The 19,650-nt window shown below is 37.3% G+C and overlaps 2 protein-coding genes across 5 annotated transcripts in view; one reads left to right on the forward strand and one right to left on the reverse strand.

Moving 5' to 3' along the window:
- The window catches only part of LOC126198478 (protein arginine N-methyltransferase 1), a 42,058-nt gene extending 40,185 nt beyond the window's left edge, over positions 1-1,873 (reverse strand). The window contains exon 1 of one of the 3 annotated variants that reach the window (XM_049934853.1): positions 1,722-1,873. Coding sequence is in view for 1 of the 3 variants with exons in the window: in XM_049934843.1 (XP_049790800.1) it covers positions 1,593-1,661 (69 nt within the window). In the remaining 2 variants the exon portion in view is untranslated. Of the gene's footprint in view, positions 1-1,242; positions 1,479-1,592 lie in introns of those variants that run through there. The other 2 variants (XM_049934843.1, XM_049934861.1) reach the window with 2 other exon arrangements.
- A 10-nt stretch (positions 1,874-1,883) lies between these two features.
- LOC126198471 (AT-rich interactive domain-containing protein 4B-like) overlaps positions 1,884-19,650 on the forward strand; it is a 159,032-nt gene continuing 141,265 nt past the window's right edge. For both annotated transcript variants that reach the window (XM_049934821.1, XM_049934831.1), the window contains exons 1-2: positions 1,884-2,037; positions 14,305-14,412. In XM_049934821.1, the coding sequence (XP_049790778.1) occupies positions 2,032-2,037; positions 14,305-14,412 (114 nt within the window). In that variant the 5' untranslated portion in view covers positions 1,884-2,031. The remainder of the gene's footprint in view (positions 2,038-14,304; positions 14,413-19,650) is intronic.

A 19,650-nucleotide genomic window follows, 5' to 3' on the forward strand; every position in this document is an offset into this window, starting at 1 on the left:
ACTGGAGCAGTTGCATTAATACAAAATAATTATGCAAACAGAGAACTAAATTATTCAATTCCATTATAGATTACATAGGACATGTGATATAGACCAGTAAAACAGAGAGTAAAACTACACAGTACCCCCTAAGCAACTGCCTAAATGATTGACTATTATTTGACACTCTGCTGAAGTCAGAAAAGCACTACATAGCAAATCAAGCATATGGTAAATATATTGTATCACACAGTGGTCATTTGCTCGACTCCTGATGTGGCCCAGTCTACTTGCTGATAAAAGCAACGTTCTTCATTCCTGCCATTCACACTGTTGTCTTGTGCAGTTATTATATAATACCTGGGACTGAATGTATTGGAAACTTAATTTATCAAATCTCAAATAAAACCTTTTGCTAACTTTGCCTTGAGTGAATAGCATCAACTTAGGTTTCAGAAATAAATGTCGCTCTTTGCAATAATCACCGACTGATCTGCAATTTTCTGCACAAAACATAAAAACAATCACTGCAAAATGATAGACTATGACTGAACGTTAGATAGTATATTCTCTTCAGAGAAGCTTAAATACAAACATCTTCACAGGTTCTAGGCAAGTCTACACTACAAAAACTCCAAATTTCCACTCTATAGATACAAGCTGAAAGTTTCAGTTCAGAGACTATCCAAAACAGTTAATAAAATGTTACAGAAGGTGATGGTTAGAATCAACGTTTTTTTAGAATTCCAAGTATTAATATGTAAGTTATATAGGCATGGCCTCCACGAGTGCGTGAACTTCGAAATGTAAGTCTACTACCTCCCTCCCACGTTCACCTCACCACAAAAAACATTTGTTTCCTATTAAATTGTGGTAAGGAGGCCTTTCATTTTTGTTGCTGCGTACCGACGACAATGTTTCCTGAACACACAAAATTGATTTCACTGTTTGGAATTATTGTCCATCGCATGGGCTAAGCCAAACGACGGTACTCTTAACGGTACATCGCAATTCATTAATCGTTTTATCATCACTGTTAAACAGTGCTTATTTTAATGTCCACAATATATATGCTACGTGAACTAGAATAAATAAGTCAATTTCTTATTACACGCTTGTTAGCAATACATTGCTGGATTACCTCTAATGATATATTTATTTAAAGTTACGTAATTATCCTTTTAACCTTGTTAGTATAAGTGTTATAACAGTACTTCTTATTAACTTATTCTTCCACAAATTTCATATTACCTAGTTACTTACTGAACTTCCAGTTTCCCGCGCACCCACGTGCACCGCTATTCGAACGCCGGACAAATCAATAATCTGCACTAGGTAATTAATGTATAAACAGATGCAAAGCAAAATATTTCTAAACCCCTCCCTATTACGGTGTCGAATCACTGCACAAATAACAGAAACACAATGAAAGTAATAGCAATTCCTCCAGCGTCGTTCTCAGTCTTTACGCGTAAATGCAACCAAAGGTTTCTATCCCAATATAACATTAAACCTAAGACACTCTCCATACATTTGAACAACAAGAAGCTGGCAGTTCAAAAATTCGACTTTGTATGAGCTTCTGTTCCAAAATGCTTATCATTTGTACTCACCAGCAATTCAACTTTATTCGCATCCAATTCGTTATTTACTATGGGCGAACTTACTAGACTAGACGCCATATTCCCTTATACAGTAACTGCATATACTGAGTTTCATGCACCAATGTATTTTTTACGCACGTTTGTTGTTGTAAGCAACTAATATGATCCTGCCGGTATTAGCACCCAAGACATGTACAGTTTTTACATGAAGTAAATTACATTCCTGCAAAAATGTACAGAACGATGGAAAACGCTTTCTTATATATCACGTGACTTTCGGCCAATCAGGATCGATTTTCAAGTGACAAGTTGTTTTTCAGTTTTCAGCTTGCAGATGGCTGGGAAGGAGGTCAAGATGTGTTGTTTATATGATTGACAATTTGAGTTTCGATGGATATAAAGTTTCAAGAGCGTTGTGAGGGTCGGTGAAGTACACAGGTGCCAAAAAATGCAGGTAATTTCAGTTTTATGTGCTTAAAAACTTAGGAAAAATCGACAAGCTATTTTAAGGTAACATCAGTAGTTTCTGCAGACAGCCACTGCATCACTAGAGAACTACTGATAATAGAAAGCCAATAACTTCAGTATACTGATTATTTAATTTGAATATTCCATTCGTGATTATAATCCTGCCATTTAACACAAACGTTTTCCAATACTGTTGTTTCAAGAATGGTACGGCTGAACAAGTGTTATGGTTCGTAGAAAATTCAGTTTCGTAGCTTTCGTCGGTAGATTGTGCTCATTTTTATTGCGAAAGTATTCTATCCGAGAATTTACAGTAACATTTAATTTCAATATTTGGTGTTCGCTGCAGCTGCGGAATTTAAAGCTTATGGCCTGGGCCCTCGGTTGGCCACTGCCGACGCAAAAGGTAACCGAAAACATTTTGTCAAGAGAATGACATTTGATGACTCGTCTGAAGAATATTGAATAAGAAAAATTTGTATGGAATGGGAGGAAGATATTATCTTTCCCATTTGTATGGTGTGTTGCAAAAAATAAACGTTAGTTTATTTTTTATCCGCTTAAATAAGCGTTTATGTAGCAGTATTTGGCAAAAAATAGTGTTGTAACATTAGAAGACAGCATATAAACTTATTTTTTTAAAAAAGTCTGCCAGGGAGTTGTGCAGTGTAATGCTTACACATACATTACGGCTCATAGATCAACTGATATTTGCATTTTGTTTATATACATTTCTTAAGAAATTATCTACCTATCACTGCATGAAAAACTTGAATATTTTCCATTCGTTTATTTTCTCATCAGTGGCTTAATATAAGGCCTCTTCTGTTCTAACATCCCATTTGATTATTTGTACATTTCGGTAGCACGATGTTTATGACTTTTCTTATTATTTATTTACTTCTCACTTTAACCACGTTTGGTTGTGAATAGATCACTGCCCACATTGGTTGTGAATAGATCACTGCCCACATTGAAAGGTTCAGTCAACTTCCTTGGCAGTAAATCAGCACTTGATGTCTTAATTGTAGTAGGAAGCTTATCTTAATTTTTGTCTTAAATTGTAGAATTAGTTTCTCTTCTGTTGTTTTCATCTATTGTATAATGTTCAGTTTGTTAAAGAGACTGTACCATCATCACATCTTTGCCAACATCCAATTTTTTTTAAGTGAACATAAATGTCAGGTAGGTGAGTAATACAGCGTGTTTTTACTGAACTACACGTTTTTGTTTCTTGCTGTTGGATTCTTCTATTTTCAAGCACTATTTCAGTATGCATTTGATACCACTACACCATGCGGACAAAGGAGCCCTGTACCAGAAGAAACGGTGATTATCCAGTTGCACAATGATTTATTCAAAAATTAACAATATAGCTTTAATAACTATTGATGAGGGATAGGTTGTAAAGGTGGAAAAGAACCATTTGACTGCTCTCCTTGGTATCACATAACAGTCTTTATTTATTTATTTATTCCATGTGATCTGTTGGTACACAGTGTGTTGCAGATGTCGGAAAATGTCATTTAACATTGTTAACATGTATTAATGTAAGCCTATAGTATTCTAATGTATTATATTGCTCAATGTTTTCAATTTAGCACAAACAGCAAGATTACTTGTCTAAGTATTCATTTACAGAGTAAAAACAGTGACACAACAAATATGACTTCACGGCTTTGCTAAATTCTATGTTATCTTCAATGGACTTAATATTAGTGGGAAGATTGTCGAACAGTTGGAGGCCCATGTGGAAAACTCCCTTTTGACACAGTTGAGTATTTGTTCGTATAACATGCAGGTTTGCGTTTTTCCTGGTGTTGTGTTCATGTATTTGATTATTTTTTACGACTCTGGGGTCAGTTGGCACTATATGTTTTCTGAAGAATTTTAGAGTCTCAAGAATGTAGAGGCAAGGCAGTGTTAGGATTTCTAACTTTCTGAAGATGGGTTTGCAGGAGTCTCTGGGTTTGCTCCCATTAATAATCCTTAATGCTCTCTTCTGGATTCTGAATGTGCTCAGAGCAGTTGGAGCATTTCCCCAGAATATTACACCATATTTTAGGTGGGCTTGTATATAAGCGTAGTATGCACTGGTTAATGTTTTCAGGCTAGTACATGTTTTCAGCACACTCAATGCATAACAGCCAGTACAGATCCTGGCATTTACCTTTCCTGTATGTGTATTCCATTTCAAGTTATCTTGAACCCACAGACCTAGGAATTTGAAAACAGTGTTGGTATCTATTGACTGGTTATTTATAGTGACAGATGGCTGAGAGTAATTTGCATTTTGTGTTGTGTGGAAATTCATGGAAGCTGTCTTTTTGGTGTTGATGGTTAATCTGTTGATTTTTGCCCAATTGCTGAGTTGATCAGTAGCCACGTTCACAGCTTTTTGCACCGCCTCTGTATTCTCCCCTTTGAGGAGTACAGTTGTGTCATCAGCAAAAATTATTGTTTTGTGTGCATCAACATTCAGGCTCAAGTCATTAATATACAGGAGGAAAAGTAGGGGTCCCAATACTGAGCCCTGTGGAACACCTTGCTTTACAGTTTTATTACTTGATAGTATTTCGGTTATTGAGTTGCTTTGTCTATTAGTATATTTCATGCTGACTCTCTGCGTCCGATTGGTTAGGAATGTAGCAATCCAGTTGTTTGCAATTCCTCTGATACCGTAGTGTTCTAATTTTTCCAGTAATATTTTGTGGTCAACAGTGTCAAAAGCCTTTGACAGATCCAGAAATATGCCTGTTGTGGGTTGTTTTCTATCTAACAGTTCTAAAAGCGTATTTATGCAATCATATACTGCAGTTTCTGTAGATTTGTTGCTTCTGAACCCATGTTGAGCTAAACTTAGTAAACCTTTTTTTTTCAATGAAGTCCATCATTTTTTTGGACATTATTTTTTCAAAAACTTTAGAAAAGCAGGATGAGATTGAGATAGGCCTGTAGTTATTCATATCTTTATTATCACCTTTTTTGAAGACAGGAATTACTTTAGAAAGTTTCAGAGCTTCAGGGAAGATACCTGCCTGGAAAGAACAGTCACAGAGGTGAGTTAATGGTTCAGCAATTGTGTGTTCACAATTTTTGATTACAACTGCTGGGATACCATCAATTCCAGCTGAATATGAATTTTTTAACTCTCTGAGGGCTTTTGCAACATCATTTTCAGTGACTTTGGTGATGAAAATTGACTCTGCACATGTGTGATATTTTTTGTTTGCTGGTTGGTAATTTGTGTTAGGATTATTTTGGACCAGTTTTTCAGCTATGCTTGTAAAGAAATTGTTGAATGAGTTCACCACTACTTCGGGATTAGGTATATATTCATTGTGGAGTTTGATTTCTATGTTCGTATGTGAAGCTTTCATTTCCCCTCTTTCCCTTTTTATGATATTCCACATTGCTATTACTTTATTGCTCGATTTGTCAATGTACTCATCATTCTGCATCCTTTTTGCTTGTCTTATCACTCTTCTTAGGATACATGTGTAGTTTTTATAGTATTCTGTTAGTTGGGGGGAGTCACTACTTTGTTTACATAACATGTGGAGTATTCTTTTATGTTTGCAAGAGATTTTTATAGCTGGTGTAATCCAACTCTTGTTTCTATTATTATTTATTCTTACTGGTTTTTGCGGAAAGGCCTCTTCAAAGTGGTGGATCATTTTGTCAAGAAATATGTTGAATTTCGTGTTGACATCTTTGACTGTGTACATCTCTGTCCACTTTTCTTTACTAAGGAGGGCATTTAGCTTGTTCAAGTTCTCTTGGGTGAAAAACCTTCGTAAAGTTTTAGGTGGGGCTGGGTTTGAGGTATCTTTGCTAACATCGACCTTTAGAATGACAGCTTGGTGGTCACTGAATCCTGCATTGTATACTTCTAGAGTTGGGTTAAGTTTATTTCTATTTGCAAAAATTTGATCTAGAGCTGTCTTGGATGTAGGTGTTATTCTAGTGGGCTCGTTTACAAGGCCATGCAGATTATAAGTTTTTTCAGTGTTAATCAATGTTTCCCTGTTTCTGTTGTGGGTGAGAAAGTCTATATTAAAGTCACCACATATAATCACCTCCTGTTTCCACTGACTTATTTTGGATAAAAACAAGTCCATTTTTAACAGAAAATCATTAATACTACTGGAGGGGGGACGGTAGATTGTAGCTACAATTAGATTTAGATCTGTAAGCTTTATGGCTGCACATTCAAAGATCTTATCTGTTCCTATTTCCTTTAGGGTAGGAAGTGGGCTATATTCAATGTGTTGTTTGATGAAGATGGCAACCCCACCATGTCCATCGTTTGATCTGGAGTAGTGTTCACACAATTTGAAGTTGGGTAGTGAGATTAGCTTAACCACATCAGTGCAGAGCCAATGCTCTGCTAGGCATACTACTGAGATATCACTGAGTTCACTGGTCAGCAAAATGCTTAAGTCATCAGTTTTGTTGCTCAAGGATTGGACATTGTGATAATAGATTTTCAGGTCTGAGTGTGGTTTACTCAGGTCTATTGAACAATTTGTTTTTGTTTGTCCAGACTATAATTTTTCTACAGTGTTTTTACACAAAGTGCACTGTCACTGGTGGAAGCATTAGATTTATAGTCAGTTGTTTTCCAAGTATGGCAGAGTATACCGTTCTGGATTTTTCTGTCCCCACCTTCATTGCTCTTCTTTCGTGAGCTGTGGCTCCAACTCCAAATTTAAGTAGCACTTACAGGTCTTAGTTTTCCTCGTGGATTATTGGAACATGGTAATTGAAAATATTTTACCTGGTTTCTTCAAGTTGCACATCGCATAAGATTTTGTATATATCATACCACTTATGTACTGGTAGAATTATATTGTTCAGCTCAGTACATCATCTCCAGCAGTAGGCCTAAGCTTTGTATTTATTCATTTTTGTTTCCTTTAATGTTTATGTTTAGGGTGCTTAGGTAAAGTTACTAGAAGTATTTATTCACCATGCTTTATTATTAAATCTCTGCTCTGAATGCTTTCCAGGATACCATTATCTTTGCATCACCATCACGTGGAACTGAATAAGTTATTCAGTAGTTAACCTTTGGGAAAAATCAAATCTAATCTTAATTGATTACAGGACACTGTTTCTGTATTTTATGTTATTTCCTAAAAAAGTTCTTTGCTCATTTTGCTTTGTCCACTGTTCATTTTATAAAATTAACTAATTGCAGTGTGTCCAGTCAATATGCCAATAAATTGAAATGTTATGCCATTTCTAAAAAAACTTTTTATTGAGGAAACAATGCAAGTAATATCATTTATCTGCGTAGTTTCCACCAACGAAGCAGCTCTATACATTGGGCACATCCGCTCTTGCACTGTCTTCACAATCCTGTTGTTCGATTTAAATTTGGATTCATGTAGGTTAGGTACTCTTGTGTGGGCAGAAAGGTGAAAATTACATGGGCTTAGGGCAAAAGTTACATACAGTATTGAACTGCCCCCCCCCACACACACACAATTATTTTTCAGTAGCCTATGGCGTGGATGTAAACATTAGACTTTATTATTGATCCATTTGTTACCACAACCGTATATTATGCTTTCATGTTCATTGTCTTTTGCCAACTGTCAAGTAAATTGTCACCATCCAACGTAACCTAGACATCAGGCTGCTCTATAGACCAGTCTGGCACCAGAGTCAAGGTTTCAGAGGGGAAGGATGGCAGCTCCAATACATATCTTAAGCTGGACTTAGGTTAAGACTATATGGTGGATGCTCTAGCAGCTCAAAATCAAGATTTTAAATGCACTGGATTGATTTCCCAGCTGTATGGGCATTATCCTGAAGTAAAATATCACCTCTTGAAAGATTCCTCTCATCTGCTTTTTGATTTTGAGTTCCAAATCTTGTAGTGACTCACAATAACTGTTCAATTCACTATTAGATCTTTAGGATTGTAAAGAATCAATAGGGGATCTTTCATGTCTGGAAACACCAACTTCACTTCCGAAATGGGTTTTTGAAATTTTTTGTTATAGGTAATGCTTGTTTTCATCTCCTGCGCTACTGCTTACTCTGTTGTTTGTAATGATGGACCCATATCTCAGCAGTGGTTACTGTGTGACTGAGAAAGTATTCCATTCCCCATTCAGAATGCCATAAATGGGGGCTTCAACATCAATTGCAAAATTTGAACCATGACTTTTTTCAACTTGTGTGAAACTGCACCAGTATTGTCCCAATGATCACTACAAGTGATTGTCTCAACAGTAGTGTTCCTGACTGTTTTCGAAGGTGGCGTCATACCAGGACACTCTTTGCCACAGAGAAGCATTCACTTTTAAAGTGCCTTGTGCACTTATAAATGTACATTGTTCATTAAGAAAATTATCGCCATACTGCAGCTGCATTGTGCGAATAATTTCTGCATCTTTAGTCCCTTCAGAATACAGAGAATGGGTAGCTCCCCTCATTTCTTCCTTTGTACATAAGGGCAGCAGGCTGTAGTAATAAAATGCAGCTATTGTCCATACCAAAACAGCAACAACAGTGATGTTAAGGCATGTCATTGTTGAGTCAGTGCTGTTAACTTATAAAGCAAAAACAATTTATGTTTACTTATTAACTTGCCTTGTACTTTCTGGATGTGGCTTGACAATGCTAAGCTCAATTCAGTGCATTTTGCTCTTCAGAGTATCATATTCTGTTTAAAAAGATAAGTGTGTTGACCTCTGGGATATTTAAATCTGTTGTCTTTCGGCATTATCTTCTGAGGCAGTGCACTTATAGTAAATAAAGTATGTAATCAACAGAAGTGAACACTAAATACATAAAGTAGATTCATCCATTGATACGTCCCTCATGTTATATAGATTCTCCTAAGAAGGATAACCTTCAGGAATGTGGAATGAGTCAAGCTTCATAACACAAACACCATAGAAACTTAATGTATATAGCTTACTATATTAACAGTAATCTGTCATTATACTGCGTAATGTTATTCATTGTTATTCCATTTAAACTCAATTGAGTGGATTTGTTGAAATCTAATATAAAAAAAAGACTGCTCCCTCCTCAGTTTTAGTATATAACCATTGCTCATCTGCTATTACTATCTTAATATTTACTTGATTAACTTCTCATGGTTGGGGTTTACAGCCATGTACAATTTTGTAAATGGCATCATAGTCACTTTTGACTGGAAAAGGTTTAAAATTTCTGTCGTAAGGCTGTTATGAAGTGCTTCAGCACTTGTTAAAAAGTAAAAATCATCTGACATTTATACACATTGTGATTGTCATATCTGTTTGTTGGGCCTTTTAATATTTTTAACATATTTAACATGAATCACATCATTTAGTGTGATTCCTGTTTAATATGTTACCTATGGTGACAACAGCTGAGGTTGTCATGTAGACAGTGTAGACATAAGTGCCTTAGTGTGATACATATTAACATAGGGATACAACAATGACATTTCTACAAGTCAGAAGATTCTTAGCTTTTGAAATGAGCTAAAGCTTAGTTGTAGTGCTTGAAAAATGCCTCACTGCCATTGCAGTAGTGCAAATAAATCATTTTTACATTTTTTAATATTATTTACAATATAATGTTTACTTGATTATAGTGTTTTTCCCTAGAAGTTTTGTACACCTATAAATACTAATATTTATACTGTAATATTACTAACAGTTTTATAAAAAAAAATATATCTGTCTGCCATGTAACTAACAGGTCTTCCCAATTCCTGGATGTAGACATTCAGATAATTTGTAGGAAGAGTGGCTACATTAGCCATGTGTGTATGTTAGGAATGTTTTTTATTTCCGATTGAATTGCTAAGGATTCCCAATTCCTTTCTTGATGTTAGACATGAGTTTATTAAATATCTTGTCATCAGAGTACATAACTCCATTCTGAGCCCTGGTGAAAGAGGCAAAGTCTGCATGAAAGTTGGAATAACACATCTCTCATAGAACAATGAAGATAATAGTTTTTTGTCAATATAATGTAATTGTATAGACATAACAACAAAAATCCAATTACATCTTTCATAGATACATTTAAGGATCTCAGAATTACTACACTCACTTCCAGAAACAATTCAGAAGTTGGATCATGTAACTTGGTGCAAGGACTCATGTCTAAGGTAAAGCAATTAATTGACGCCTACCAGTTTGAAAGAAAATTAAGAGTATACCTTATTAACCACTGTTACAAATTGTCTGATTGTCCACAGTCAAGAAGTGGGGGGGGGGGGGGGGGGAGTGTTAACTTCATGTTGCTACGTTAATTGGAAAGCTGTGTGACAAGTAGAAGTTGGTTACATGTTATGTAGATCATATTCATTATAAGCATCATGAAATAGAATGTGTCAACTGGATAAGGATAGAACACACTTTTTAAAGAAATATTTATATTGCTACTTGCTAGTCGTGTAAAAGTTTTTTTCCTCTGAATAAACAACTAACGTTTATCAAGAAAGTTTTTTTTCCTCTGAATAAACAACTAATCTCTATCCAAGAATTCCTCTGCATTACAGAGGAGTTTTTAAAAATACACACCTTTAATCTACATTTGAAAACACTTTTGATACCTGTCATACATTTTATGCCATGGGTTGGCTGTCAAAGTATTATTCATCGTCTCTTTTTCTATGCCAAAATTAATTTCATTAAAAGGTAGTGTAGATCATTTTTCTTTATAGTGTTGTGCTTGTAATTATCTCCGTTATTCTCCCTCACATGGATTGTTGGTAGAAAATTTTAGAAGCGGATAAATGTACTGTCACACTTTGGTTAATACTCCCAACAATATAAAGAGGTACCTACTAGACATACGTGAACCCTCCACAAAGACATAGTTATAATTAAGCCCACTTTCTTTTGTGCAATCAATATTTTCTGCTTAAGTAGTTATTGCCCTATAAAATACTAACAAATGAAAATGTGCAAAATATGTTAAACTTCTGAGCTGTGTGTCCACTAAAAACTAAACTCCTTGTGAATAGGCCTCTGAACACCAAACATTATCAGTGCAGTAGAAGCGAAACATAACTTTTCCCAAGTCTGCTATATGGTTCTTCCACTTTTAAGATTTCAACAATGTGCACCCCTAAGAACTTAGAATTTTATATCCTGTTTATTATTTTTGTTGGTTTTCTAGAGTAATAGGATGTACATTTTTGACAGTACAAAACTGAATAATCCAAGCTTTTTTATGTTTAAAGCTTGCCAATTGCTTCAAAACCAGTCAGTAGCTTTGACAAGAAAGTCAGTGGCTTTTTTGTTGATGCTTCTTTACTTGGCTTCACAACAGTGTTTGTGTAGTCTTTAAATGGGTGGTTGGGAATGGGGCATCTCCCATTGTATTGATAGGTCTGGGGATCCCAAAGCCTACCTCCTTGACCAGGCTCCTTTCATCCCGCTTTTATTTTGTTTTAATCACTTTTAAATTTGGTTTGCCTCTTTTCTGCTGTACCGAATTTTCTGTTTTGGGTATTGCACTTCATTGGATAGTGGGCACTCTTGACTGTTACAGATCAGGTATGGGACAGCTGTAGAACCCTGGGGACACCTACCTACTCCTATCTCCCTCATGTTGCTATTATTATTGCTGGTTCAAAGGATGTCCATTACTTTTTTAGCCTTCTTACCTTTGCTGTTATGGATCTCTTGACTAGATTAGAAAATGTTGGCGGTAAACATCTTTTCTTCCAGGTGCACCACTCTTGGATTGAGGGACTGTTGACCTCTTGTAAACTGTCATCTGCAAACAGAACTAATTCTGCCTCCTGATTCAAGTGAAATGGTAGATCTTGAATGTAAAGCAAGAACATTAGTGGGCCAGTGATGAAAATATTTAGGGCCAACATTTTAATATCTGCCCATGTAGCCTACAGTAACTTTTCACATCCTGTTTCTTAAATACGAATTAAACCAAGCATATGCTGAACCATGCGTCTGATAAAAACTTAACTTCTCTAATTCAAAATTGTGATTAACAAAATTTAATAAGCCACATAAAACTTCAGGTGATGACATTTATCCCTTTAAAGATTTAAACTCATTACTGCATATGTGAGCAAGAATTGTGGAGTAGAGTACCTAGTACCTTCTCAAAGAGAGAGACAGAGACAGAGACAGACTCTGGGCACTGGTTATTGACACCCGTGGAGCAGCCACCCATCTTAAGGGAGGCATAACAACGACTTTGTGGGTTGTACAGATTTAGGTAACTATGTTTGTGGAAAATCAGGTGATTATTACATTAACAATAGAATGTAAAGTGCAGCTATTTCGTATAACTGAGGAATGCAGCAGCTTTTTTCGTAATAGTAGCTTTCCTCCATTTTACATTTAGGTGGTATAAGCATAAAAGGTTAGTGTGTGATATTGCCTGCCCTCCGCCCTGTTCTCCTCTTTCACACCACCCCAATTCCTGATTGTGGTAACATTGATCTCTAGTGTAGCCCAAGGTCTAGATTAAATTAGAAGATGTCAGTTTGGTTATTGTTTGTTTGTTGAGCCCAGGAATATGAATGCAAAAGAGAGGTTGTGATAGCAGATTACTCTGGTACATTGCTACAAATCACCTGGACCCATGCATCATCTTACTCATGAATATGAAAATCTTGTTTGACCCTAAAGGCCGCCAATACATTGTTTATTTGCATCAGTCCACAACAGGACAAATTACAGTTTAGGTCAGTTATCTGATTTGGAAACATAGAAGCAGAAACCATTAGTCTTGCCTTACGTTGTTGTTGTTGTTGTTTTCAATCCAGAGACTGGTTTGATGCTGCTCTCCATGCTACTCTATCCTGTGCAAGCTTCTTCATCTCCCCGTACCTAGTGCAACCTACATCCTTCTGAATCTGTTTAGTGTATTCATCTCTTGATCTCCCTGTATGATTTTTACCCTCCGCACTGCCCTCCACTAAATTGGTGATCCCTTGATGCCTCAGAATATGTCCTACTAACCGATCCCTTCTTCTAGTCAAGTTGTGCCACAAATTTCTCTTCTCCCCAATTCTATTCAATACCTCCTCATTAGTTATGTGATCTACCCATCTAATCTTCAGCATTCTTCTGTAGTAACACATTTTGAAAACTCCCATTCTCTTTTTGTCTGAACTATTTATTGTCCACACTTTGCTTCCATACATGGCTACACTCCAAACAAATACTTTCAGAAAAAACTTCCTGACGCTTAAATCTATACTCAATGTTAACAAAATTCTCTTCTTCAGAAATGCTTTCCTTGCCATTGCCAGTCTACATTTTATATCCTCTCTACTTCGACCATAATCAGTTATTTTGCTCCCCAAATAGCAAAACTCATTTACTACTTAAGCGTCTCATTTCCTAATCTAATTCCCTCAGCAACACCTGATTTAATTTGACTACATTCCATTATCCTAGTTTTGCTTTTGTTGATGTTCATCTTATAACCTCCTTTCAAGACACTGTCCATTCCGTTCAACTGCTCTTCCAAGTCCTTTGCTGTCTCTGACAGAATTACAATGTCATCGGCAAACCTCAAAGTTTTTACTTCTTCTCCATGAATTTTAATACCTACTCCGAATTTTTCTTTTGTTTCCTTTACTGCTTGCTGAATATACAGATTGAATATCGGGGGGAGGCTACAACCCTGTCTCACTCCTTTCCCAACCACTGCTTCCCTTTCATGTCCCTCGACTCTCATAACTGCCATCTGGTTTACAAATTGTAAATAGCCTTTTGCTCCCTGTATTTTACTCCTGCCACCTTCAGAATTTGAAAGAGAGTATTCCAGTCAACATTGTCAAAAGCTTACCTTACATTATGTATTATAAATTTAAGGTGGCCTAGTAATAATCATTTATACAGTCATTAAATGTTGCACATTGTGTTGTGTTCTTATCAGCCATGGAGTATGTAAAAAAAAATTTGATAGGTGTGTAGGTAATGCCCAAAAGCCAGTTTCATCTTGAATTCTTAGGTTGTTTAAGACTGTGGGAGTGAAGCTTTACTGATAAGTGAAATTAAATCAATGATTCTAAAGCTGCCCCTTGTATCTATAGTTCTGTTTGCTGTGTACACCTGGCCATATCAGGCAAGGTAAATTTTCTCTCATGTCATAAATGTATCATTTCACAATCATTTAATCTAGAAAATTAATTTTTACACTTTTTTTTTTCTTTGTGCCCCTGTGTGCATGCGCACATTCGTGCATGCTTGCATATGTGTGTAAATGAAACATTTCAACTTTAATCTGTTGTACTCTGTTTGAACAGGGAGACGATCCTCCATATTTGGCTGTTGGCACGGAAGTCAGTGCCAAATACAAGGGTGCTTTCTGTGAAGCCAAAGTTCGCAAGGTTGTTCGCAGTGTTAAATGCAAGGTCAGTTGTTGTTTTTTACAATATAAATCAGTTCACAGTTCCTGAAAATGTAAAATATTTGCGAAATTCAAAATTTATACAAACATGCTTTGATGGTTTACATAGTGACACTTTTTTAGTTCTGGTCAGCAGTTGGATTCTTTATTTACTAATTTCACCTGTTCATATATTTAGGTAGATATGCTTTTGAAGGGAATTAAGTATTCCATCTCACTTGGGTAACCATCTTTGACCCTAAGGTGTCCTGAGTGGTTTTAGACCCACAAAGTTGCAGGTTTTTCTTAAAAAAAAAAAAAAAAAAGTCGTGCCAGATGGGAGGGTCCAGAGAACACAGATTGTGAAGCAGCCATTGTACTCGAACATGTTGTTCTCAGCAGTGTGTTGGGCCACTAGGTGGTATACTTGCAATCCCAGCATTGTGTCTTCAGCTGACACAGTGTAGGTGAAACTGTGTGTGTGTGTGTGTGTGTGTGTGTGTGTGTGTGTGTGTGTGTGTGTGTGGGCGCGCGCGCGTTGTACTCTAGTTTGGGGTCAATGGAAGGGTCCGATTCCATGATTCCACATGTCTGCTTTGACATATGATGTAGCTGTGTTGTGTTGTATGATGTCACTGAGACATGCTGTGTTAGAAATAGATAATGTTTGCATAGTACTTGTTGGAGTAAACAGTAGTAAACCCTAGTGATAGCTGTTTGTTTCTAAATTGTTTGTTAGTGATGTTAGCTTGATATTGATATTGTACTGCATGTTACTCGATGTTGTGGGAGTTTGTTTTTTTCTGCCGTGGAAGTATGTAACTTCAGAGTTGTTAGCTATTGGCTTCCAATTTATTTTTGGTTTTGTAATCGTTGGTTCATTGTGTTGTTAATGGTTTGATAGTTCTTTTTATTACGTATTTGTTTGGTACTATCAGTGGATGTTACAATGAAGTTTACAAGTCATTGGTTGCTTGCTGCTCTGGGTGACAATATGGTGAATACAATTAAAGTTCTCGACTTGGCGGAATGTGTGAACTGTCAGAGCAGTGTGTGGAAATTATGAAATTGAGCCAAGTATCTGATTTTCAGACCAGGGGCAAGTGTATGCAACAATGTTTCCTGTATGTTTGAGTAATTGTTGTTTTGGTTTTTTGGTGTGTGTGGGGGGGGGGGAGGTGGGAGTGGGGGGGGGGGAGCAGGGGGAGGTGTGGGGTGTCATTGTTTGCGTTTGAGCTAAACTGGCATACGGCAGGGAGAGCGATGTCTGACCACGTGTCCCTCCATATCCGCATCCAGTGACGCCTGTGGACTGAGGATGACACGGTGGCCGGTTGGTACCATTGGGCCTTCATGGCCTGTTCAGAGTTTAATTTTTTATATGGATCAAATGAGCTATTTGATTTCAGATTTTTTAGTGGTTTTTTGTTTGGTTTATTCTTGAGGATTTTGTTTGTTTTAGAATGGTGCCATTCTTACTGTATATGTAGCTTGTCCCCACCCAAGACCCTGTAGTTCCTGCCTCATTAGTTTCATTTTATTTCTGAAATGAAATATTTCACATGGTTTATATCTTTGTTTGTGGTTGTATTAAATGACTCTGATTGCCGTATTGTATATACTGGGAAAAGGGGTGTCCACCATCTTGATGATGGCATGGGGCAAAGCAGATGGGCAGAATCGAACACTTCTATATTGCCGTAACTTGTTAAGAGATTCCTCTTGAAAGGTATCAGAGTGTTTGGCAGCTCAGTGTTTCCACTATGAGGTGAGTAGTTCCTTTACTCCTAAGTTATTTACATTCTGTCAGAACTTGTTCACTGTACATGGTGGATCGAGACTCCACTAACACGTTCAGAGATGGAAGTATGGAGCAAAACAAGAGAAATATGTACTAAACATGACTAAAATACGCACATTAAGAGCTATGAGCACCTTCAGCTTCAGTACTGTGAAACAACTCTGTTATGCTGCAAGCTCTATGCTTTCCACATTTTGAAACCAAAATAATAAAGTATTGTTCACAGATATGGACTCTGAGGTGCATACCTTAAGAGCAATGAGCACTTGTTCATCTTCGCTACTGTGAAACAAGTCGCTTCTCCTAAGCATACCTCATAGCTCTTGATGTATACATTTTGGAGCTCATGCTGACTAGACATTTTTTTCTTGTTCATACTATCATCTTTGAAGGTTTGGATGCTGGTTCACTCTGTATTTGTACCTTTGTACTGCAAGACATTCTTTTTGTTGTGACAGCTGTTTTTCTGTGTTTACTATGTCAGTGGCAGTAATTTTTTTCCACCAGGAACATTTTTCATTACAGGCAGAGTAGGCTCCTTTACACAGCTGAATTACATTTTTTCCAAATGCAGTCCTTTCACCCTTGATCTCAATGAAGCAAGAAATGAGGAAAGTATGAATGGAAATGAAAAATGCAGTGACAGGGAAACTTTTGAATTTTGAGACATTATCTTATCTAGGAGGAGATAGCAGAAAATGAACACTTTATTGCCCACATCATTTCTACGCAGAGTTCAGGCAGTCACTGAATTCAAAGACACCACCTGTAGCGAGGTATCTTGTGATGAATAGTGAAATAATCCAGGATCTGATCTGAGGAAGAGGCAAGATGTGGAAGAAAGCACAATTTCTTTCAACATAAAATTCAAAACTAGTGAAAAACTGTGCATATTAATTACCAAACATATCAATGCTACTACTTTTCAGTTGGTAGGTATCAACTGACAAGTGACCACAAAGATACTGCGTGCAAGAAACCAAAATATGAAAAGTAAAGATATTAACAACTGCACAGAATCTTTGGTTACAATATTAGACAGGACAATATTTGACATCATTCACGTTGTGTGTGAAGCATGTTAGAATAGTTGGCAACTTTTAGTTTAGTTAAATAGAAGTGTATTGATAAAGGAGTTGAGAGTAGATAAATTATAATGTAAATAGTCACCATAATAGGTGGGACACATTTCAATATAAACATCACACGGATTCTTATTTTACAATACATCTTGACACAGGGAGACACAGTTGGTATACATTGTGATGCAGGATGGTGGTAACACAATGACATTGTATATATACAAGGGCATAAAATTAAAGTTTGCAAAATAAATAGTACCAAAACACACACACACACACACACACACACACACACACACACACACAGGTATACATATTGTATGAATACAATACAAAGTAAGCATAGGCACTGTAACAAAGGAAAAGAACTCGGAAACCATAAACTATATTAAAAAGAATAAATAAATCTCAATGCAGAGATTAATTACCACAAACTACAGTCGGCCTACATAGAATATATGAACACTATATTGTAAAGGAAGTTTGGCTATACCGGTAGGAAGAAGTACATAGTAGAGAGAAAAAAACTATGTGGCAGAGAACTATATGCAAAACAGAACAAGGCATAAATGACATATTGCAGTACAGATTTATGATACGTGGAGTGAGTATTTACCAAAAGAGGTAAGGGGCAGGTTTCGTGAGCTGTAGACTAATGAATGCCACCAGTCCTCCATCACCATACAATTTGGGCATGGTTTAGTGACCACTGTGCGGCGCGGTAGTTGAACGTTGTGTGTTACGGGAACTGGTGATACAGACATAGCCGCGTGGTACGCGAGGATGGTACAAAACTCTCTAAAAAGTCCCTCAGTCATAAGGTGTGCTGCACACATGGCTGATGGCTGTTTAGAAGGAATAGTCATCAGGGGTGTTCTCTGGGGACCTGCTGCACCTCAGTTGTATAAGGCTTGTTCAGGCAAGTGGGGCTCTGTATAAGAGGACCCTTATTTCCCTAGCTGCTCATGGTATCAAGGTGGTACCCCCAAAATTAAATTCTCCAACTTTCAGTGTGATTCGAGTACTGTCTGGGAGTACTTACACACACACACACAAAACAAGTGAGGAATGCTAGCGTTCCTGTTATTCTAATTGTATTTAGTTTCAGGGCTTAAGGAGTTGCAAAGCAGAATGTGTTTGTAGTGATGAAGAGGAAGGGGGGACATTTGAAAAAAGTTTCCCTTCCATATTCATAAAGGTTTTTCATGGCTTCCTGGTACCTTAGTCTATGAAACGGTTACAAAATGGTTCCTTAATAGGGCAAAGCAGGTATAACTTCTTATGTTGTCAGAAAAATTGGGTGGCTGTGACATAATTGCTGAGTTGCATAACTTCCTCAACTCAAGTAAGGGTGTGATCACATGCCATTATATGGGCGTAGACATTGGAGAAGTTAAACGACGTCAGGCCACTCACAAGGACTAACATCTAAATACACAGAAATTCTCACCACACCCAAACCACACACCCCCACTTTTTACCTTCTTCCTAAGATCCACAAACCCAATCGTTCTAGCCATCCTATAGTTGCTGGCTTCAGAGCACCCATCAAACATATATCTGCCTTAGTTGATAAACACCTCAAACCCTTAGTACAAAAACTCCCATCAGACATCAAACGTACCAACCGTTTCCTAGATCGTCTGAAATTCGTGCTTGTCCCACTCCCACCACAACCTTTGGTTGTCACCATTGATGCCACCTCCCTCTATACCAACATCTCCCATGTAATGGTCTGTCTGCTGCTGAAGATTTCCTCAGTCAGCGCCCACCTGATTCCAAACCTACAACATCCTTTCTACTCACCTTAATCAGCTTTATACTTACCAACTACTACTTCATCTTTGAGGGGCAGATATACAAACAGATCAGGGATACAGCCATGGGAACCAGGCTGGCTCCTTCCTACGCCAACCTTTTCATGGCTCTCTTGGAAGGGGCTTTCCTGGGATCCATATGTCTTCAGGGGTCTGGAATGTGTTATCAGCTACTTCATCAGGGCCGTGACTTCCTAAAATTGTGCCCTGAAAGGAGATCCATTCTGTCTAAAATTTTGCCTATCACTCCTAGAATAGCTTTCTGTCGCCCTCCCAATCTCCACAGTATTCTTGTCAGGCCCTATGCTCCTTCAACATCCCATCTCCATACCATACGGCTCCTACCCCTGTTACTGTACCTGCTGCAATACTTTCCCTATACACCCTCCTACACCACCTATAACAGTCCTGTAACTGGCAAAACATATATTACTAAAGGCATCGTATACCATCTGTTCTGTAAACACTGTTCAGCCTTCTACATCAGCATGACTACAGCCAAATTATCAGTTAGGATGAATGGACATAGGCAGAGGGTATATAGTGGCAACTTGCAGTATCCT

Source organism: Schistocerca nitens, chromosome 1 (assembly GCF_023898315.1).
Source record: "Schistocerca nitens isolate TAMUIC-IGC-003100 chromosome 1, iqSchNite1.1, whole genome shotgun sequence".
Classification (NCBI taxonomy): domain Eukaryota; kingdom Metazoa; phylum Arthropoda; class Insecta; order Orthoptera; family Acrididae; genus Schistocerca; species Schistocerca nitens.